Consider the following 19,306-nt stretch of genomic DNA (forward strand, 5'->3'; position numbering starts at 1 on the left):
TATGGGTCATTTTAGCCTATTAGTAGGAAGCTGCTAGGCAACTCCAAGACTTCATAATTGATGTGATAAGAACCTACAAGGTTTTGATTTGGTGTATCTTTACTATAATAATCAAATAATCTCTGTATGTTGTTCTCAGGTCCCCGGGGGTTCCTATCTATATCGGTGATCATGACATCATTGCGCTGCCTACCATCCATGTAGCAACAGCCTAAAATTACGCATTTATGCAGACATGATGCCTTAAAAAAGCATCATAGAAGTTTCATTTTCCAATAGTACCATCAAGTTTATATCCACTATCCGTTGAATTATAAGCCGAGTAATCACCTGGAAATTGGCTAAAAAACAGGCTAAACAGTGCACAGCACAGAAATGCAGTAGCTATAGTAAGAGAATATATAAATCAAGGCTTATTTTTTTATGCCTGTCTGGCGGGAGGGTCTTAAAATACAGAGTCTTTCAATTTTTTTGTGCGTGACTTTTTCAAATTTCAAGGAGCTTGCATTAAATACTTGTATTTTCTTTTTATCCTAAAAGGGATTTTATATGCAGAACTTTGGCTTCAGGCAATTATGTGGCAAAAGACCAAAGGTGATTAAAAAAAATGTAATGGAGTAGTAACATTAATTATATTCACCAAAGTAATGAGTTACTTTAGAACTACACATGTCGTTTTCAGAAGTATTTGCTTTCCTCAGAAGAAGCTGGTTACTTTATGGAAAATTATGATGAACTGATGTGTATTCAGTCCAGGTTAGTTATACTTTCTTCATTCACGATTACGTACGGCTCCCGAGCTAAATAAGTGGCTTCATTAAAGGCTGAACATAATGCTCAGAGTGGATGGACACATGCCCTCCAGCTTCTTGTGTCTGCATGGAAACGCCACAGTGCACACAAGCATGTCCTTCAGGTGAACTTGGTCTGCATGACCTGTAAACCTGATAATTACATTAACTCTGCGACACTTTAACCAGTTTGCACGTCATTTATTTACATAACATTCACATTACAGCTGGGTGATTAATACAAAGCTGCAGCATGACACTGTAATATACAGAAAATGCTGCTGCTGTTCAAATTCAGCATTAGTAAATACTTCCAGAATTTCAGCTCTGCACACAACAACAACACAGAAAGTCACAACAGATTCCCGTCAAATCCCCAACACCTACAAAATACAATTTAAATACCCAAAGAGGTGTTAAAGTTTCCTCACAAACAGTGCAAAAGACATTCAACACAGCGAAACATAATGCAGAGAAAGAGAGGCGCCTGCCTTCCGGCAGAGCAGAGATGGTTTGAATGTTAAAGATTTTCAAAAAGACATTAAAACCACAACAGCCACAGAGTTTCATCCAACAGACCCGAGACAGAAATACAATTCAAGTAATTCAATGGTAGACTTATGATTCATTAAGTCTGATTCACTGCAAACAAAAAATATACAAACAGAAGCAAAAACCTCCTCTGCCAGTGTTATAAGGATATTGCACACCTAATAATTTAAATAGGATTCACTGATTTGTTATATTTATTAATATTGTTGCATTTCTGCACGAATAGTCAGCAGAAATAATTTGTCAAAAGCAGCATTAAAAACAGATTTAAATATGACCTCAACTGCTGACCTGTATGGTTGAACGAAAGAGTAACCATATGAACCGACCAATAACTATTCAGGGAAAAGATCTGCAAATGAACACAGTCTGGGTGAGATTTCAGGATAATAAAAAAAAATCTAGAGGAATCCAGTGACTGTAGATGTCCTCCTCTTGCTCTTGGTGTGAGGCGAGTGGCCGCTCCACCTATCTGGTGGTAATTAGCTCTTGCTGCGTTACCATGGCAGCTCAGAGCAGGTCAGGCAGGATGAGGCCCGGGGGTTTGGGCTCCACACAGTTAATCCAGAAGTTGGCACAGCTGGCGTGGTACTGATGGCCCCCGTACATCAGCTTGAAGTTGTCTGTCTCCGAGTTGAACGCCTGTTAGAGTGAAAGGGTGAAATATTATAAACCTGTGTGTGCACCTGCTTTACCCGGACTTCATTTTAATGCTGCTGAAAGGGAAAAAAGGCTAGTTTATTTTGACGAGCACAAAGCAGCCTGCAGCAGCATCCAATTAACTTGAATTCAATTCAGTTTTATTTATATAGCTCCAAATCACAGCCACAGTTGCTTCAAGGTGCTTTACATTGTAAAGTAAAGACTCTAAAATAATAGAGAAAAACCGCAACAATCAGATGGCCCCCTATGAACAAGACCTTGGTGACAGTGGGAAGCAAAAACTCCCTTTTAAGAGGAAGAAACCTCTGGGAGAACCAAGCTGAGGGAGGGACAGTCTTCTGTGGTTGTGGGTAAGAGGGGGAGAGGAAAAAAGACACGCTATGGAGTCCATGTCAGATCTACCGAAGGCCGTGATCCTCAGATGGAAAACCCCACAATGCAGTTATTTCTATGCCTACTTTTGTAGAGACTGAAATTCAAATATTTAAGGGGGGGAAAAAATCTGCCCCTGTGAGTAAGCGAGCATCTGAAAGCAGCTTTTAAAATCTACTTTTTTGGGAAGGCTGCAGGGAGCTCGCACCAGTCCAACCATAAAAGCCTCTTAATTAACTGGGAAATATGACACATGCCATTACCACTCAGCTGTATTGAAGGTATTTATAAAAGTATGTGCAGCACGCTTATCCAGAGCATGAATCAGCTATCCTCTGAGAGCAGCACAGCGGTGCACAGCACAGCACAGCTTCAATGTAGGTGACCCTGCAGTAAATTACAGCCAAGTTACGCAGGATGAAAATCTGCCTCTGGCGAGCAAAACATTTCAATAAACATGGGCAACGCCTACTGGGGAAAAACTCAAGTCGTTAAAAATGGCCTGCATAAAATTATATGAGAGCACAAGAAAAAGAAGAAAAAAAAAATAGTGTATGAATAATAGTCCAACTGGTACAAATGTTCTATCTACAGAAATGCTGTGAGAGCCACATGCTGTGAACATCTCACTGATCATAACTAAATCTGACTGTTTATAAGGAGTCAAACTAAATCTAAAGATTTTCTGCATATTTAAAAAATGTGACTGTGGTTGAAATCAAGGGATGTTGCATGCTGTGACACTTTTACACTGTTATATATATATATAAAAACTCAAGAAGGATGACAGTGCCCCTGGGATTTCTGTAAATGTGCTGGAACAAATAAATGTGCACCGGCTGACATTTAGAGAGACCTAAGATGAGAGGTGCTGTGTAGTCCTCTCTTTATACACAAAATATGCATCCAAGATGAAAATAATGTGTTGAAGTAACGTGTTTACAGCTGGGCATCAGATGACATTCTTTATTTAAATCTGGAGGTATGCATGAGAGCCATCAAAACAGCCATAGATATCTTCATGCATGCTGATTTAGCTCAATCAAAACACAGGAGAAGATTAGATATGTTTGAAGCTGCATGTCTAATCAGATGAAGCCATGTCTGCAGTTTTTATATTAAATGGAGGGGGGGGGGGACCAAAACTGAAAAATTCCCTGAAAAATGAGAGGAAGCTATAAAAACATGATAGCAATCCCCTGTTTAAACCTGCTGACAACCTGATCAGAGGATCCAAACACACCACAAGTGACTGCTAAATGGGGCAAAAATAAAGCAAAATTATTCCCCAAAGATTTAACATAAAATGAACTGAAAGGAGAAAAAAAAATCTGATCGTGCTATGACTGCAGACGCTGTAATTCCATCACTGTCTGTACTTGTATCAACAAATATGGATCACCTCATTTATTTTGTTGAGACAAAAAGGATAACAATGCCCCACCGTAAAGCCTGCTGCGTCACAATGCAATTTGATTCTGAAAAACATTGCCTGAACTGGAGCTATTTAGAAAATGAAATGTGTCGAACTGACACACACACACACACACACACACACACACACACACACACACACACACACACACACACACACACACACACACACACACACACACACACACACACACACACACACACACACACACACACACACACGGGCTCTGATGCAAGTTTGCGATTTCACTGGGCCCAGCTGCGGCACGGTGGGCGCAATCAGGAGATGCTAATGTGTGTGATGTGCAGTTTAGGAGTTTGCATCCCCGGTGAAATAATGGAGCTGAAGCCGGAGAGAGGAATGAGTCATGTGCAGTGAATCACAGCCTCCCACACAGAAGCAGAGGGGAGACGCATGCAGAAATACACCACCACAACACACCATTAAGTCAAATACATCTCCACCTGCCTGAATGCAGTCTGCGGCACAGATGCTCCGCCCGATGAAGGGCTTTCTCAGACGAGCCGAATGACACATTTCCACTTTTCGCTTTTTCCTCCACACGCTCACATTTCACTGGAGGAGCGATTTCCTTTCAGAGACCCCTCTGTGCCCTGGCCTACTTGCTTCCACAAACCTGCACTTAGAGGAGTGCCAAAGCTGGGAAATGTTGGGAGGGAGAGGATGCAAAATGAAAGGGTGGTCAAACTAAAACACACCCCTGCTTTCGCTGCAGTGCCTTTCCTGCTCCAGAGTTCACCTGTGTGTCAGTGAAGGGAGGCTAATATCCACCTGTTTTAACTAAACAGAGCCTTGTACACAGCCTGCCCTGGAAAATCATTTGTTTCTAATGCCTGGTTAAATAAAGGTTAATAAAAGCCTGCTGTGACACTACAGTGTGGGTTTTATGTTTTCAAGCTGGAGTTGTCAGATAAAACAGAGACTCTGCTAATTCATCTGACCTTTCAGCTGCATGTAAAGGTCCTGGCTCCTCTATCTGTTCGGATATGAAAATCAAGCTTTAATGCAAACTATTTTATTAGAAGTTAAAAAAAAAAACAAGGCATAATTACCCTTAAGCTCCTCTCCCTGCCTTTAGTCAATGCCTGTAAGCACAAGAGCAGTCAGAGAGGTGAAGCATATTCATGCAGCGCCCAGAGCAAAGTGTGCACAGAATAAGCAGCGAGCAGCCGTTTCACCACTTTTCACAGCATGTTTTTGGGTGAAAACATGAAAGTTTTTACCCTCGGGGCTCCTACACATTTTTCCAACTCAGAATTCAAGAGATTTTGCCTCGATCGATCTAAAATATTGACTGAAGATTTTGGCCAGTATGCTCACTGAAACAAATCAGCGCGGTTTGTCACAGTTAATCCAGTCCTGTAGACAAATCTGGGTTGTAGACAGAAGGAGAAAAGCTGCTATTGCAGCGGCAGCACCTCACATGAACCAGAGTCTGTGTTTAAAATGACAGTTATCAACTGACATTAAAATAAAGGTTGAAGACTGAAAGAACAAAGGTTTGGTTTAATCAGACGTCTCCTGCTCAAAAAGAAGCTGAAATGTTGGGAGAAAACCAAGAAAGGACCTTTACCAGTCCCTCATGTTTTGATCTTGCCATCTTTTGCCGTGTTGCTGGTACAACAGCATGATTGGTTAGAGCTGAAACAATCAGCCAATCGCCTGAAACTGTATTGCAGCAGCTTTATATTAGCTGACTTAAAGCTACAGCTTCATCTCTGTTTTGTGGTTTTCTTCTGCAATAATAAACCGAATATATTTGTTATTTGGGTTATTGATCGAAAACAACAAAGCATGTGGATGCATGTGTTACATGGTGAAAAAAAAAACACATCAATGACTCAAAGATTTACAAGCCAGCACAAACAGAAACCTGCCCTCACTGACAGCTTTCTTTACTGTGAGATTAAAAAAAAAAGCTACAAGTTGTCGGTGATACATCACCAGACCTGGAATCGAGCGCTACTTTTTAAGGTTAATGCTAAAGGTTAATGTTACTTTTAGCACAACCCTATTTAAAAAAGTGAAGTACAATGTAAACAATGTGATAATTTGGAACTAATTTTAATGTTACAATGTTGACTTAAGCATAACAATATAACAAAAACAACAAAATAACATACTTATTTAAATATCTGCTCAGTCTAAATTTGCTAGCACCAACACGTTTAAATAAAGTTGGGATGGGGACATGATTTTCGCTAATTTATGTCACTTCCACACAGGAAGTCGCTGAGAAGTCAACTTCTCAGTTTCTCTCAGCTTCAGATTTGTCGAATTTGTACTTTTGAACATTTTCAAAGAGTGCTCTTTCAATTCCCAAATTCTTTAATGTCGGTATTGCACGGTAAGTAATTTCCCTGACTTTCTTTGTCTGTGCAGGAGCCCCGCTAACCTCGACCAGATGGAAACATGCTGTGAAAGAGATGGGCAGCCTAAGAACAAAGCTGTGGTCCAAACTCCCGTGTGCTGCTGTCAAAACTACACACATTCAACTTGATAATCCAAATGCTTGAGGCACTTGAAAAAGCTGCATTAAAATAAATAGCCAAAAATGCTAAATTATTCAGCTTAAACTCCTTTCCAGTCCTTCTCCTTGTAAATGCCTAAATTAGCATTTATCGTTTAGTGGAGGAGCTGGAGCATCATTAGCCAAAAAGTATCACTTAGGGTGAAACTGCTGCTGCTTCTGAGTGACAAACTGAGGAGAGATGAAGCTGTTTGCAGTCGCCCATCCAAGCCCCTTAACCCAAAGATAACATGCAGAATGATTTAAACCAAAAAAAGAAAAAAAGGTGCGACAACCCAGAGAACATTAGCCAAACAGGAACATGGTGAGTCTGGCTGAAAGCGACTGTTTGGCTCTGTTTGAATCGAGAATAATATCAGAATTCAAAACATGAATTGAACAGGAGAGACTGAGCACATCGGCTGTCGAGCATTTTTCGCATTTCTTTGATGCCACATCAACGTCTCCACCCGCCTGCACCTTTGGTCGAAAAACAAACCGGCACCTCTTCACTGAGGGACAAAGCAACAATCGGTGCTGTCTGCCGTAGCCAAAGCTGTTCTTTCACTTCATTATACTCGCAGGGGATGCTATTCTCCGCTCGACAGTCTTACCAGGGTGGTTTGTGCCAAAAATGTAATTAAAAGATGGGTTATTAATCTCATGCTTGTGGCACAGAGACAAAATAAAACTGCATTAATTTCAGACTGCCTCTGCGCACAGAGGAGCGAGAGGTGAGAGAGAGTGCGTTTGTGTGTGCAGGTCTATTATCCGCCGTTCTCCCTGCTTATGACTAATGTGTAAGCCACATCTGCTCACAGCCTAGATGCCTCTCAGTCAGCCTTATCTTGTCTGGACTATCCATCTGGCTCTGGCAGAGCAGCAGACGGATCGCAAGAAACAATCAACGCCACCATCCTGCCCTCTAAACCGCAGGGTCCGAGAATACCCTTAATGGCCCACGTCGATGAAAATCACGACCACCCTAGGCAAAGAGGTACCGCCATCCTGCCCCGCTCTCTGAACAGTTATTAGAAACACCGACGGTTGTTAGCTCAAAGTGGCAAAGTGTGCAGCTACATTGAGATGGAGGTGGCAGAATAGAAAATGAAACCCTTCCAAGACAAAGTAACAACCTTTGTGACCTTGAGGAAGCAATCACAGGGTGAAAAAACCCACCCCGAGGTGCCAAAGTGACATCTTCCCTCTCTGTCATTTACTTCAAGAGCGCACATTGTTATCCGTGGACACTTCTAACTTCATACTTCACCATAAAAGCAGGGAGACGACCTAAAGTGACTGTCTGCCCACCGTCTCCCCTGCAGTGACTGTCTGATCAGAGCCTGTCAAGCTCTGACTTTGTTCACATTGTGGGGCACTAATAGGAGTGACACCTGGCATTTAGAGTGTCTGGAGAGTTTACAAAGGAAAAACTGTCGAAACACTGACTTTGCAGCACCACTTTCAGGACTATTTGTATTGTTTCTGGAGTAACACTAAAGGAAAGTTCTATCAGAAATAGAAGCAAGTCTCTTCATACTGCAACTATATATCCAACACCTCCATATGCTTGATAGACGTTTTGAAGGAATCGCTTAATTTCAGGTTCAATGTGGTGACTCTAAACGTGCAGATCATTTTTATAGCATCACCATCAGATCAAATTTAATTACATTTAACTGTTTATCTATTGCCTAATTAGTAGTATGGATGGCTATGGGGGAGGTCTTTATTGGTAGACAAAGTTGTAAAACCTATGAAAAAATGTATGCCCTCCTTCTTTCAAAGCCTTTCAAAAGGTTGAATTAGTCTTTGCAAGGCCCTGCAAAGACTCCTTATGTTTAACACCACTGGCTTAACCCTATCAGGTGACTATAAACCTCAGTTGCAGTTAAATTCTGTTTGATTCACAAAAATTGTCACCTCAATGCAATTTATATTTTAAGGTTAAGACCCTACAGTAATAGAGAGAAAAATCCCAGCAAATAGACTATGCCCAGTCAGCATGCACTTGGCGACAGTGGGAAGGAAAAGCTCCTCTTTAATGGGATGAACCCTCTAGCAGAAACATGCTCAGCAAGAGGCAACAATCTACTGGGGGTGGAGTAAAAGAGAAGAGAAAAAAAAAAGTGGTGGTTCCCTGCTTATTCTTCTATTTAAGCCTCTGGGGGACGCATGATGCACTCAGCACTTCTTCTCTATTCCTCTTTGCATTACTGATGCGTATATATGCTGCTACACATATAAATAACTCTGTGTCTACTCTCTCTTGTAGTTTATATTTGGTTCCGTCTCTATTCTTATTTTCTCCTTTCAACCCCACCCCAGTGGTTCTGCTGGAGGTCTTTTTCTATGAAATGGGAGTTCTTCCTCCCCACAGTCACTGAGTGTGTGACTGTCTGATGGTAGGGCTTTAGCTTACAATATAAAGCTTGAGACATCTATATAAAATTGAATTGAGATCAAACTGGGCCGTACAGCTGAGTTTGAGCCGTCTGGTTTTTTGAGCCGAGGTTGGCAGCTCTGGGGATAATTTTAATCTATTTGCAATAATAAAAGATATGAAGCATGCTGTTGCATCTCTTTCATTTATCCCAATCACACTACGACTAACTAGGAGGAAATTATAATTCAAGAACTATTTTGTTATGCTCATTAATCTTTTGTTACATTACGCGGGGCTCTTTAAAGTTTTTCGATCTACAGAAAGCTATCAAACAACTGAGTTGGAAACATAAAATTCATAAACGTCAGCTGGATTCTGCTCAGATTTATGGTGACAGTTAGCTAACTAACTAGAGGACTACATGCATAAAAGTCTGCAATGTGACAGGTGAAAAGAATTTGATCTTCCCTATGAACTCGTGTTAAATGAATATTACTTGCATCATATGTGCTGCAAGAAGACAAAGCTTGACAGGCAAAGTAATGTGAGGGGTTGGGGTTTAGATTTGGGTTGGTACTTTGTGGGGTTTTTATGATGATGTGCATGTCTAGGCAGAAAACAGCTCTGATAGAAGAGCAGTGGAGAGGAGGGAATCCTGTCACTTTGGCCCCCCGCAGGGCTCGTCAGTAAGAGGAGGATAGGCCCCCCAAGGACCCCAACAGGAAAGAGTGGAATGAGATTCGGATGACAGTTGACTGTCTCATACTCGTTTAAACAGACGTCCAATAGTGCTTTCTTCTTTGTTCTGGAAAAATGTTTCAAAGTCAAAGAAATGTCAGTTGTTATCTGCTGGGGATGAGCACAGCATCATGTGTGTAAAAAACAAAAAACAGTACCCAGTAACAGTTACTCTGTGTGAGTGTGCATGCACACAAACCTTGCTGCGAGCGTCGACGTTGAGCAGACAAACCCCACAAGCCAAGTCCTTTGCATTCTTGATACCCGGCCGCAGAATACAGGAGGAGAAATCCAGGGAGCTTTCATCAGGCTAGACACACAAAAACACACAGACGTTTTACTTCCTGCCGCAGGGCAAAATGTAGTCATTTCTATTCTTATAATAACAGCAGAGAGAACAAGTCGGCTTATAGTAAACATCTCCGAGCATCAACTTTTTTTTTTTAATAAAGACTTGGCACGACATTGGCTACTCAGACTGAAAACAAACAATTCTCGAGTTTACATCTTTCTCCTTTATAAGGAAAGAAATCTTCATCCCTGCTTTAATTAAACATTTGTTGCATTTTGTTTCTGCCTCCTTTCTCAAGATGCTAAATCATTTTTATCTTCTACAAACAGTATTCCTCGTCTGCTGGCTCTGTGGATGAGAACAGTCCTCCTCTTGCGTCCCGTTTTACAGATACTTGGAGACAGCTGGGTAAATAAATCTTTACAGTCTTCGTCATCCCCGCTGATCCAAACAGCGGCCTACCAAAAGACTCCATCTGCATTGCTTTCAAATCAATGAATCATTGATTTTATCCTAATGGACCGACAATACTGGATTCACTAACACTCAATCATGTTATTGGCAGGACTTGCATTTTTAACTGAACGTCAATGCTCTGTTATCAGTGCGTAATTCCACTAGAAAAAGAAAGCAACCAAGTGTATGAATCTGTTTGTATATCTATCTGTCCTGCCTTTTGGCGAGTGCGTACAAACGTCATAGCAACTTACAGTGAGCTTAGCCAGCGACATGAAGCCTATGAGGTTGTTCCACACACGGCTGATGTCCTTCAGCTGCTGCTGCAGCTTCTCAGAGCACACCGCCGTGGCCTTGATGCCCAGCTCCACACGCCGAGAGACGCGATACACTTCCACCACGCCTGAGAGGGAGAAAACAAACGCACACATGTCACAGAAACACACTTTCTTAGTCGGTGTTGAGCACTTAGCCGTGACGTGTTAGCCACTCGGCTCATTAAAAGCAGAGAAACAGTAAAGCAGCAGGACCTTGTCAGACGGGGCAGAGATAAGCCATCACACCAGAGCTCATCTTAATCTTGTCCTTTCTGTCCTTCACAGGGCGTTAAGGCCACACACCGGCTTCTTTAACAGGCTCTTGTTGCCTCTGAGGCTCGCAAGGCCTCATTTCTTTTTAACTGTATGTGGAAGTATTAACTCTCTATGTGCAAATGTTTCCAGGTCATAGTGTTATTTATCAATATCATCAAACATTCAAGGGCTGAGCTCGACTCATAGATACATTTTAGCATGAAATGCTTGTTTTTAGGGACTGCAGGGACCTTTCCGTACAAAGAGTGAGGAGTAATCAGCAAATGTTATTTGCATTGTCTTGCCATTACTTCGCCCTTGTTCTATAGAGGCGATCCGAATGAACTCACAAGTCATCTTGGTTCTGATTTTTTCTAGTGTCCTCAGCTGCAGGGGAGGGTATAAAATTGCTTGTGTTTTCAGTTCTATGTGTGAGACTCATGGCCATAAAACTCCAAAACAATCACCACACTATAAAATAAAGTGGTTACTCATGATGGCCCTGCCCCCTCTGTGCTTTGTGGAGGTTCACCGACCGTGTCAAGCATCACCTTCAGGGATGATTTCTGCCACAGACACCTCACCAATTATTGAAGCAATTTTTCCATCCACAGGCGATACTGATGAGGTGGACCGTCTTACTCCTGTGGCAGTATTTTTTTTTATTCTGTGGTCATCGACACTATTTTTTACATGTACTTTCTTTACTTCTCTTTGACCTGAACAGCTGCGGCACTGATTTTTTTATTTTTTTGTCAGTGTCCACACTCTTCCAGAAAACATGCTAAATAAACAGTTCTATTTAGTGCTACTTCATTGATCGGGACCTCCAACTCTCATGTTGGTGGCAATGAGACCTATTTAAAGGCATTTGAAAGGAAAGTGGTTTACAATATATAAGGTTGCTCTGTGGTGTGTGGATGATGAATGGACATTTTACTGTGCAAAGTGCTGGTTGTTGCACACAGATTTAGAGCACTTTCCCTATATGGTTTGATAAATGAGGCCCCCGGTGTGTTTATAGTAGTGGTAGTAGTAGCTGTGTCTGCGTGTGCATTAGTGCAGCTCCTCACCAAGCAGGTACTCCATGCCCTGAGCAGACTGGATGACCTCGGTGCAGACAGAAGAGCTGCTGATCCCGTTCAGGGTGTTGTTGGCTTTGGTGATGACCTTAACGTGGAAGGACAGAAGCTGGCGTTATTACATACACACTGGTCTTGCTTATAAAACTCATAATGAGCATCCAACAGTAAAGTGTTAAAATTATGGCCTTTACCCGGGATTGAAATGTCAAACACATTAAAACGAAAAGTAAATATTCCAGCAGACATTTTGCAACATCCTCAATTTTTGATGAGCTTTAAAAACACAACAGTCCTGAAGTTATATTTGCAAGTTTCAAGAAAATAAAATATCCCAAGACATACGTGACAGGTAAAATCCTGGCTGAAAAAAACATTTCAGTGTGTTTTGGTTATCTTAATTACTCTAGAGCAGGGGTGTCAAACTCAAATACACAGTGGACCAAAATTCAAAACTGGAACAAAGTCGCGGGCTAACGTTAATATTTATTGGGGAAAAAAAAATCTTCCTCCAGATATAAGAATGAATCTTTTCTTATGGACTCAAACAAGTTTTGCTGAAAAACTGAATATGGAACAAGCAAAGCTTAATACTAAACAATATATATATTAGCTGTATAATACCAGTAGGCCAGCTCTAATAGTAATTTGGTATGGCTTCGCGGGCCAAATGTAATTAGGCTGCGTGCCAAATTTGGCCCGCGGGCCAGAGTTTGACACCTATGCTCTAGAACATTTGCTGTCGCTCTCACAATTAAGTCTCTCCCAGGTATGAGGTCAGATACAGGACACAAACAAACACAAACCTCCAGAGCGCTTTCCAGGCACCTCTGCCACTCATAGGCGTAGCGCTCGCTCTCCTGCAACAGCACAAAATTATCTCAAATGAACACAAAGGGAAAACAGAAGAGAACAAAAAGGGGCATTTATGTATTTTGAAGCTTTAACAGTCCTTGGTATTGCGCTGAAATCTACTGATATTCAGGTTCCCTCCTCACCTCCACCTCTCCAGTCAGGTCCTTGTACTTGTCTCTGATGACGGGCAGTGCAGGCTTCTCGTTCAGGGTGTTGGATCGGTCTCTGAAGGGCTGCTCTGGCGCCGGAGACGGGGGTGAACGCCTGATCTCCTTCTCACCCAAACTGTGACTGCGCTTGTGGGAACCTGCAGCAAAGACGGAGCAGAGAAGAAGAGAAATGAGAGAAATATCAATTCAGCGACATGTTGCGATGCAACTCATTTTGGGCTGTGCACCTGTTTGTCTCCAACCATTCTACTTCCATTCTGTTTGTAGTTAATTCCTCCCAGACAGGGACGGCATGCGTAAATACTTAATTGTGACAAACAATAATTAGGTACAAAACAGAGGCACAAATATGCAGGTATGAATAATTTATAGAAGGACAAAAACCCTGGCAAGGTACCACAACAAGCACGAGCACAAACACAAGTGAAGCCCAGACTATTCCAGTGGGGTTAGCTGTGAGCACATGTGTGCGTGCGCCATCTACACACAGGTAATCCACCCTCAACCCCACCATCACCACACAACTACTCAGCCTACACCAGAAGCCCCACTGTGATCAGGTCACTGAGCCACAGGAAGAAGGGGAGTTAGCAAGCCCTGCTTCTTCACACACATTAACTTCAGCACAGGGAAATGAATCTACATGAGGCTTTGATTACAGTGCAGGAAACTGTAATAATTTATTTTGTGAAAAATAACAGCAGCAAACAGCGGTTCGAAAATGAATAGCCTCTAAGTGGATACGGTTAATTTCTGCTTATGGATTTGTGGGCATCTGCTAATCCATCTCAACAGTCGCTGCCATTAGAGAGTGGAGCTGTCATCTCAACACTACCATCTAATGTCTGACAGCTTTATTACACATCTGATGGGCCTTGTCTGTGGGGGCGGGGTGCTTGAGCAGAGTGCAGGGCCAAGGACTTACAGCTGGTCAGAAGAGTCATGTGTCCACATTATGCATACATTTATATAGTCATTTATTCTAACAACGCTTCCTTATGTCAACTACTAATTTAGAATCATCTGGGCCTGCGGCTCGGTTCACTCTGGCACAGCTGGCTGCCGGCAGAGCCAGTGGGCACACCACTGCAGCCCCCTCTGGCTTCTGCTCCGTGGCTACTGGTTGACCCCTCATCTGGGGCTCTCCTCAGCTCTTCCCAGGAGGGTGGCACGGATGCCCCTCTGGTGGTCCTCCTTGGGCTCTCGCACCTCTGGGGCCTCTGGATGTCTGGAGCCTGGATCTCCTCCATGCCTGCTTCATGCCCTGGGGGACAGGGCTATGGTTCCCTACATCCTCTAGCAGACCATTACATGGGGAAACCTTTTGAATACAAGCGTGCTGATCCACACAGGTGTGCACACGGGTGTTCACTGATCATAGACATAAACTACACCTCTATTGGCTGCTATTTCCAAGCATATTATGCGCTGTCGGTCCTGCTTGCTACACAACAAGATTCAATATTTAGTATTTACTGGTGTTTACACTTAGCTAGATTAACGTGATGGTGTTGTGTTTAGTATGTTGCTCTGGGGTGTTTTTTTGCTTGTTTTCTCTTCTTTTTCTCTCAACAGGTGATCCAGGAGATTTTTTTTCTCTTCTTTCTTTTTAAGTGCCCTTTCTCACTGTCCCTCTTCCCCTCTGTTTTTCTTTTCCTTCATCTTTCTTTCTCCCTTTCCTATCCCTCACTCATGTCTGTCCCATCTGTAAAAACTGAAAATAAAATAAAATAAATAATAACAACAAAGGTTGATCAAATGGACCAATATGGCAAGGCCGTGATGATCCATTTGGCAAAGTAAATCCATTGGGTATCTTTGTTGGTCCTCAGACAACAATTCTGACGGCTAAAGAACCAAATGGGACAGGCAAAAAAAACCCACCTAATTTAGAATCACCACTTAACCTGACATACCTCTTGGCTGTCACACTAACACATTCAACATGTGAAAGATCCCAAGTTCAACACTGGAAACAAAACCCTGAGAGGGTTACGTCAGGATGGGCATCCGGTGTAAAATCAAACATGAAGATCAATCCACTGCAGCAACCCCTTGCAAATAAGGGACCATAATAAAAGCAGCTTTTATTAACCTAACATGCATGTCTTTAGACTGTGGGAGGAAGCTTGAGTCAACAAATTCAACAATGCAGAAATTAATACTTTTCTGCCAAAACTGCTCTTCAAATAATTAATAAATTAATTAGTTGACAACAATTTTCAATAACTCATTCATTATATTCAATTATTCCAAGTTGTCAAAAATGATTATTTTCTGTTTTTTCATCATTTAAGCAAAATTCTATTTGGATTTAGACAATTATTTTTAACTGAAAAACAATGTGCCGCCTACTGAAGTAAATACAACAAGAAAACTCACCTTGAACCGACAAATCAAAAGTTGCCAACTCGTTCTTGATCATCTCCTCGCTGGACTTGACCTTGGCCTGAGCGCTGGCTTTGAGGAAGTCAGACCTGCCAAACTTTGGCTTGTCTCCCTGGAAGGCACCAAAGTCATCGGAGGCCTCGCTCTGGTTTCCCTCTGAGCCCGCCTCGGCAGTGGCAGCAGGCGAGTCTGACTTCTCCGAAACAGTACTTGCAAAGTCTCCAAAGTCATCCTCGTTATTGACACCGCCCTGGTCGCCGGAGCCAAAGTCAGCAAAGGCTTCAAACTTGTCATCTGCTGATGAACTGTCCTCTGCAGGGAAGGAGGTGATGATGTTTGCTATGGAGTTGCTTGTGATGTTTTCAGTGCTGCCAAAGGTCAGTTCCTTCCTCTGTGTGGGGACTAAAGATGGAAGGCCAGCTCCTTCCAAGCCCGGTGGCTTTCTGACCTCACCGGGCAGACTCTCGTCCCGGTCTGACCAGTCATAGCTGGCCAAGGTGCTGAGGGCCGATGTCCCAAAGGGGTCAAATTTCATGTCGTCTCCTTCTGCAATGACAACACAGACATACCGGTGGTTCCTCGGAATAGCACAGATGCTGTCATGATAGGAGGAAGACTAATAGGCCTCAACAGGGGTCTGAGATTTCTGTCGGGTTATTACTCTCATTTATCTATGCTTTAAGTGATGTCGCTTCTTCTAAATGTAGTTTGGTCTTGAGAAAAGAGCCCTTGAGAATATTAACAGAACATATTTTCTCACCTCCATTTAGTTCTCTGTAGCATACGGGAACCTTTTTTTATTTTTTAAACAAAATCTTTTTAATATTTGTTTTCATGGTGCTCACGAGATTTTAAAAAAGTACAGACAGATATTTCTTTACGAACAATGGCTTAATCTGCACTACTACTTTAAATCAAATGAAACGATCCCTTAGAAAACACTCCCTTATTCCCATTTTATTTTTACACGAGGATTTAGACTACCATTTTGGGGAAGGACATTTTTTGTCATGTTTTAATCTTGTGAGCACCTTAAATGAAATGAAAATCCATTTACAACCAGTGTCCTGGGATGAAAGCCACAATCCTGGAAATATCTCTCAATCTGTGCAGGTAAAACCAACACTCAACCAACTGGTCACCTAGTGAGAGGGCAGGCAATCTGACTGCAACCCCTCTCAGACAGACTGATGAAAATTTGCAGATCACTGCTCCTAAACCTAATTTATAAGCGCAGAGCAATCAGAGTAGGTGTGCACCAATGAGCACGACTCATGTGTTTTTGCACTTAACTGGTTGCATTCTGATTATAAAAGCAAGGTTACTGACTACTTGACATTTTACACTTAAATCACATTTGCAGAGGAATTTCTGCTTCGAATCTGTGAGGTTCTGGTTCAACTCCAAAGTTAATGTGAAACTCTGTTTATGTAGAAGAAGAACAATAGAACAATGGCAAACAGATGTCATGGCAAACTGATGGCAGATCTTATTGCAATCTTGATGCGCCAAAGTTGTTTTGAAGATGTCGACTGACTGTGACTGGCAGTAGACCTGATCCCTGTCTTTGAAGCGACCACTTCAAAGGCAAGGAGATAACACGATTATTATATGATCAATCTGGTCTCCAATTAGCGTCTTCCTCAGTGTGACTGTAGGATTACAGTGAAGTAAGGAGATGTGTCCCCCTAATCCCAAAAATAACAATTAACTTAAACAGTTTTCTAGAACTGATTTGAAATTTCTCCTCTTTTAAATTGGATGACTTTTTCCAGCCTGCGCTCTGTGTGCATGTCTGTGGGAGTGCGTTTAACCAGACTGTGTTTGTCTGAAGCCGTGACACTGATGTCGATCAGATGTTGTTTTATATGTAAACAATACTAATCAATGCAGAAATCCTGGTAATCCAAAGGGCCCGCAAACAGTTTTTATAATGCAGATTTGTGAAACTGACAACAAGGCCTTGTATCAACCATCTATGATGCAAGGCATTAATACATTAATACAAAGCGTAATACATCTTCCCTTTAATAAATTATTCCTTGGTGTTTTTATGCCTGAGGTGAGTCATGTTTACGCAACTTTTTTTTTCTCGTGGCCATATGACAACACTCGCTGCTTTCACTGGTGACAAACAGCTTGGCTAACAATAATCAGAGTTGATCTCTTTATATTAAATGCAACCTGAAGGCTTTTGTCTCGAGGCAGACGCTCTAACAACATCAATAAAAGATCTTTCCTGTCACTGCGTCTGCCCTGTTTCTCACAAGTGTTTTGATCACTTTCTTTATGACTGATACTGACTGACAGCTGCGCAGCTTGCACACATTTGTCAACGCTTTAGCATTCAGGTCTCCTTCAGACACTCGCAAACACATAAATCCACCTTGTTGAAGCCTTCCTATTTTGCATGACAGAACCCTCAGACACAAAAAGCAATTTGTGAAATTGACAAGGATCGAGTGGTGTGAGCCTCGTGTCATTACAACCACATTACGCCTCACAGGAAAGGAAAGGAGAAATAAGACGGTACGCGTTTCAGCAATACCAACAGTAATATTTATTACGACAACATGAGTAGGGAGAGAGAGAGAGAGAGAGAGAGAGAGGTCACAAAGAACTGTGAAAGAGGTCTACCATTACAAGAGGTTTAGTCAAACTAACACTTTGAAAATTAAATTTCAGTCATCTGGAATACAAGTGCATGCAGAGTCAGGAGAAAAGGAAGAAAACAAACAGCGAGAAAGTAAAACAAAGATAATCCGAGGATATAGAAGCAGAATGAGAAGGCACATTCACAGACTAGAATCAGTAATTCTGGGAAGATGACAAACTTTCTTTTACTATAAGGATGTAAATCAACAGGTGTATTTTTTTGTTTTGTTTTGTTTTGTTTTTTTGGAGAAAAAAAAAAGATTTGAATACAGAACACTTGAAAAGGCCAGGTTGAAAGATTATTCAAAGAACAAGGCAGGAAGCATTAACCCTTTGAGGACCTGAGGGGACAAACTGACAGGGAGGAAGCTAAACTTTAGAAGCAGCAAGGAGGCTGCCATCTGTACATATTTAGTCTTTAATAAATAAGGGTAAGAGATCAGGATATCTGCATTAATCTGCATGTAAACATGTGAAGCGATATCATTCAAGCCCTCAAAGGGTTACAGAAAACAAAGAGGGCCATCCTTACACCTGGCATCCCAGTAAGGGCTTCCATTACATCCAATCACAGATGCAGGAACAGATTTAAAGAGACAGTATCCTTTTTTTCCCCTCTTGCTACAGTGATTGTTTGTCAAAGCAGGATGATGAGCACTAATTCCCCTTGATTAATAACACATCATTATTTACTAAAAACTTTGATGTTTGAATCCACGTTGAACTAAAAATACTCTGATTCTACTAAATACTGTCGGCTACATTTAATTTACATAGTTGGCAAATCACAACAAGATCGAGAAGTCTTCCTATAGTCTCAAAATAAGAGGTCATATTCCTGTAATAAAAATACACTATTAAATCTGCATGTACACATTTCTCCCTTGATAAAAACAACTTGCAATACTGTTATGCATAAAATGGTTATTTTGTATTACGTTCTTGTCAATTTCACAAATTGAAAAGGCAGGCACACTGCAGCAAAAAGCAAGGCAGGAAGGGTAATACTAACTTCATTATGCTCACAAAGAGCCAGACCGTAGAGCCACACGTGATAAAAATTCATGCTGCGATATCACAGATAACGGATTTTTTGAAAAAAAGAAAAGAAAATTACGAGAAAGAAAATTTGATTCCTCTTGCGACTCAAAAGGAACCTCAGAAAAGAAATACTGTCTCTTTAAGCTTACATACATTTCCAAAAACACAGTGCAAAGCGTGGTGAGGTGCTCAAACTGCTCGGACTGCTACACGTTAACGACAGGTTAGTCCCAGAGCTCTCCGAGAACAGCTGATAAATAAGGGTGAAATGAAACCGCCGTCACGGTAGCGTATAAGCTTCTCAGGAATGTATCGATGTTAAAGCGGG

General features: G+C 41.7%; 1 protein-coding gene across 17 annotated transcripts in view; it reads right to left on the reverse strand.

Moving 5' to 3' along the window:
* Positions 1-977: 977 nt before the first annotated feature.
* Positions 978-19,306, reverse strand: part of synrg (synergin, gamma) — a 60,064-nt gene continuing 41,735 nt past the window's right edge. For 10 of the 17 annotated variants that reach the window (XM_080289267.1, XM_026191406.2, XM_080289266.1 and 7 more), the window contains 9 exons: positions 15,277-15,828; positions 12,868-13,031; positions 12,676-12,729; positions 11,861-11,957; positions 10,470-10,618; positions 9,667-9,777; positions 9,496-9,534; positions 4,887-4,919; positions 978-1,985 (listed from right to left, as the gene is read on the reverse strand). In XM_080289267.1, the coding sequence (XP_080145393.1) occupies positions 1,854-1,985; positions 4,887-4,919; positions 9,496-9,534; positions 9,667-9,777; positions 10,470-10,618; positions 11,861-11,957; positions 12,676-12,729; positions 12,868-13,031; positions 15,277-15,828 (1,331 nt within the window). In that variant the 3' untranslated portion in view covers positions 978-1,853. Of the gene's footprint in view, positions 1,986-4,281; positions 4,474-4,886; positions 4,920-9,495; positions 9,535-9,666; positions 9,778-10,469; positions 10,619-11,860; positions 11,958-12,675; positions 12,730-12,867; positions 13,032-15,276; positions 15,829-19,306 lie in introns of all 17 variants that reach the window. The other 7 variants (XM_026191397.2, XM_026191395.2, XM_026191407.2 and 4 more) reach the window with 5 other exon arrangements.

The sequence above is a fragment of the Astatotilapia calliptera genome, chromosome 14, assembly GCF_964374335.1.
Source record: "Astatotilapia calliptera chromosome 14, fAstCal68.1, whole genome shotgun sequence".
Classification (NCBI taxonomy): Eukaryota; Metazoa; Chordata; class Actinopteri; order Cichliformes; family Cichlidae; genus Astatotilapia; species Astatotilapia calliptera.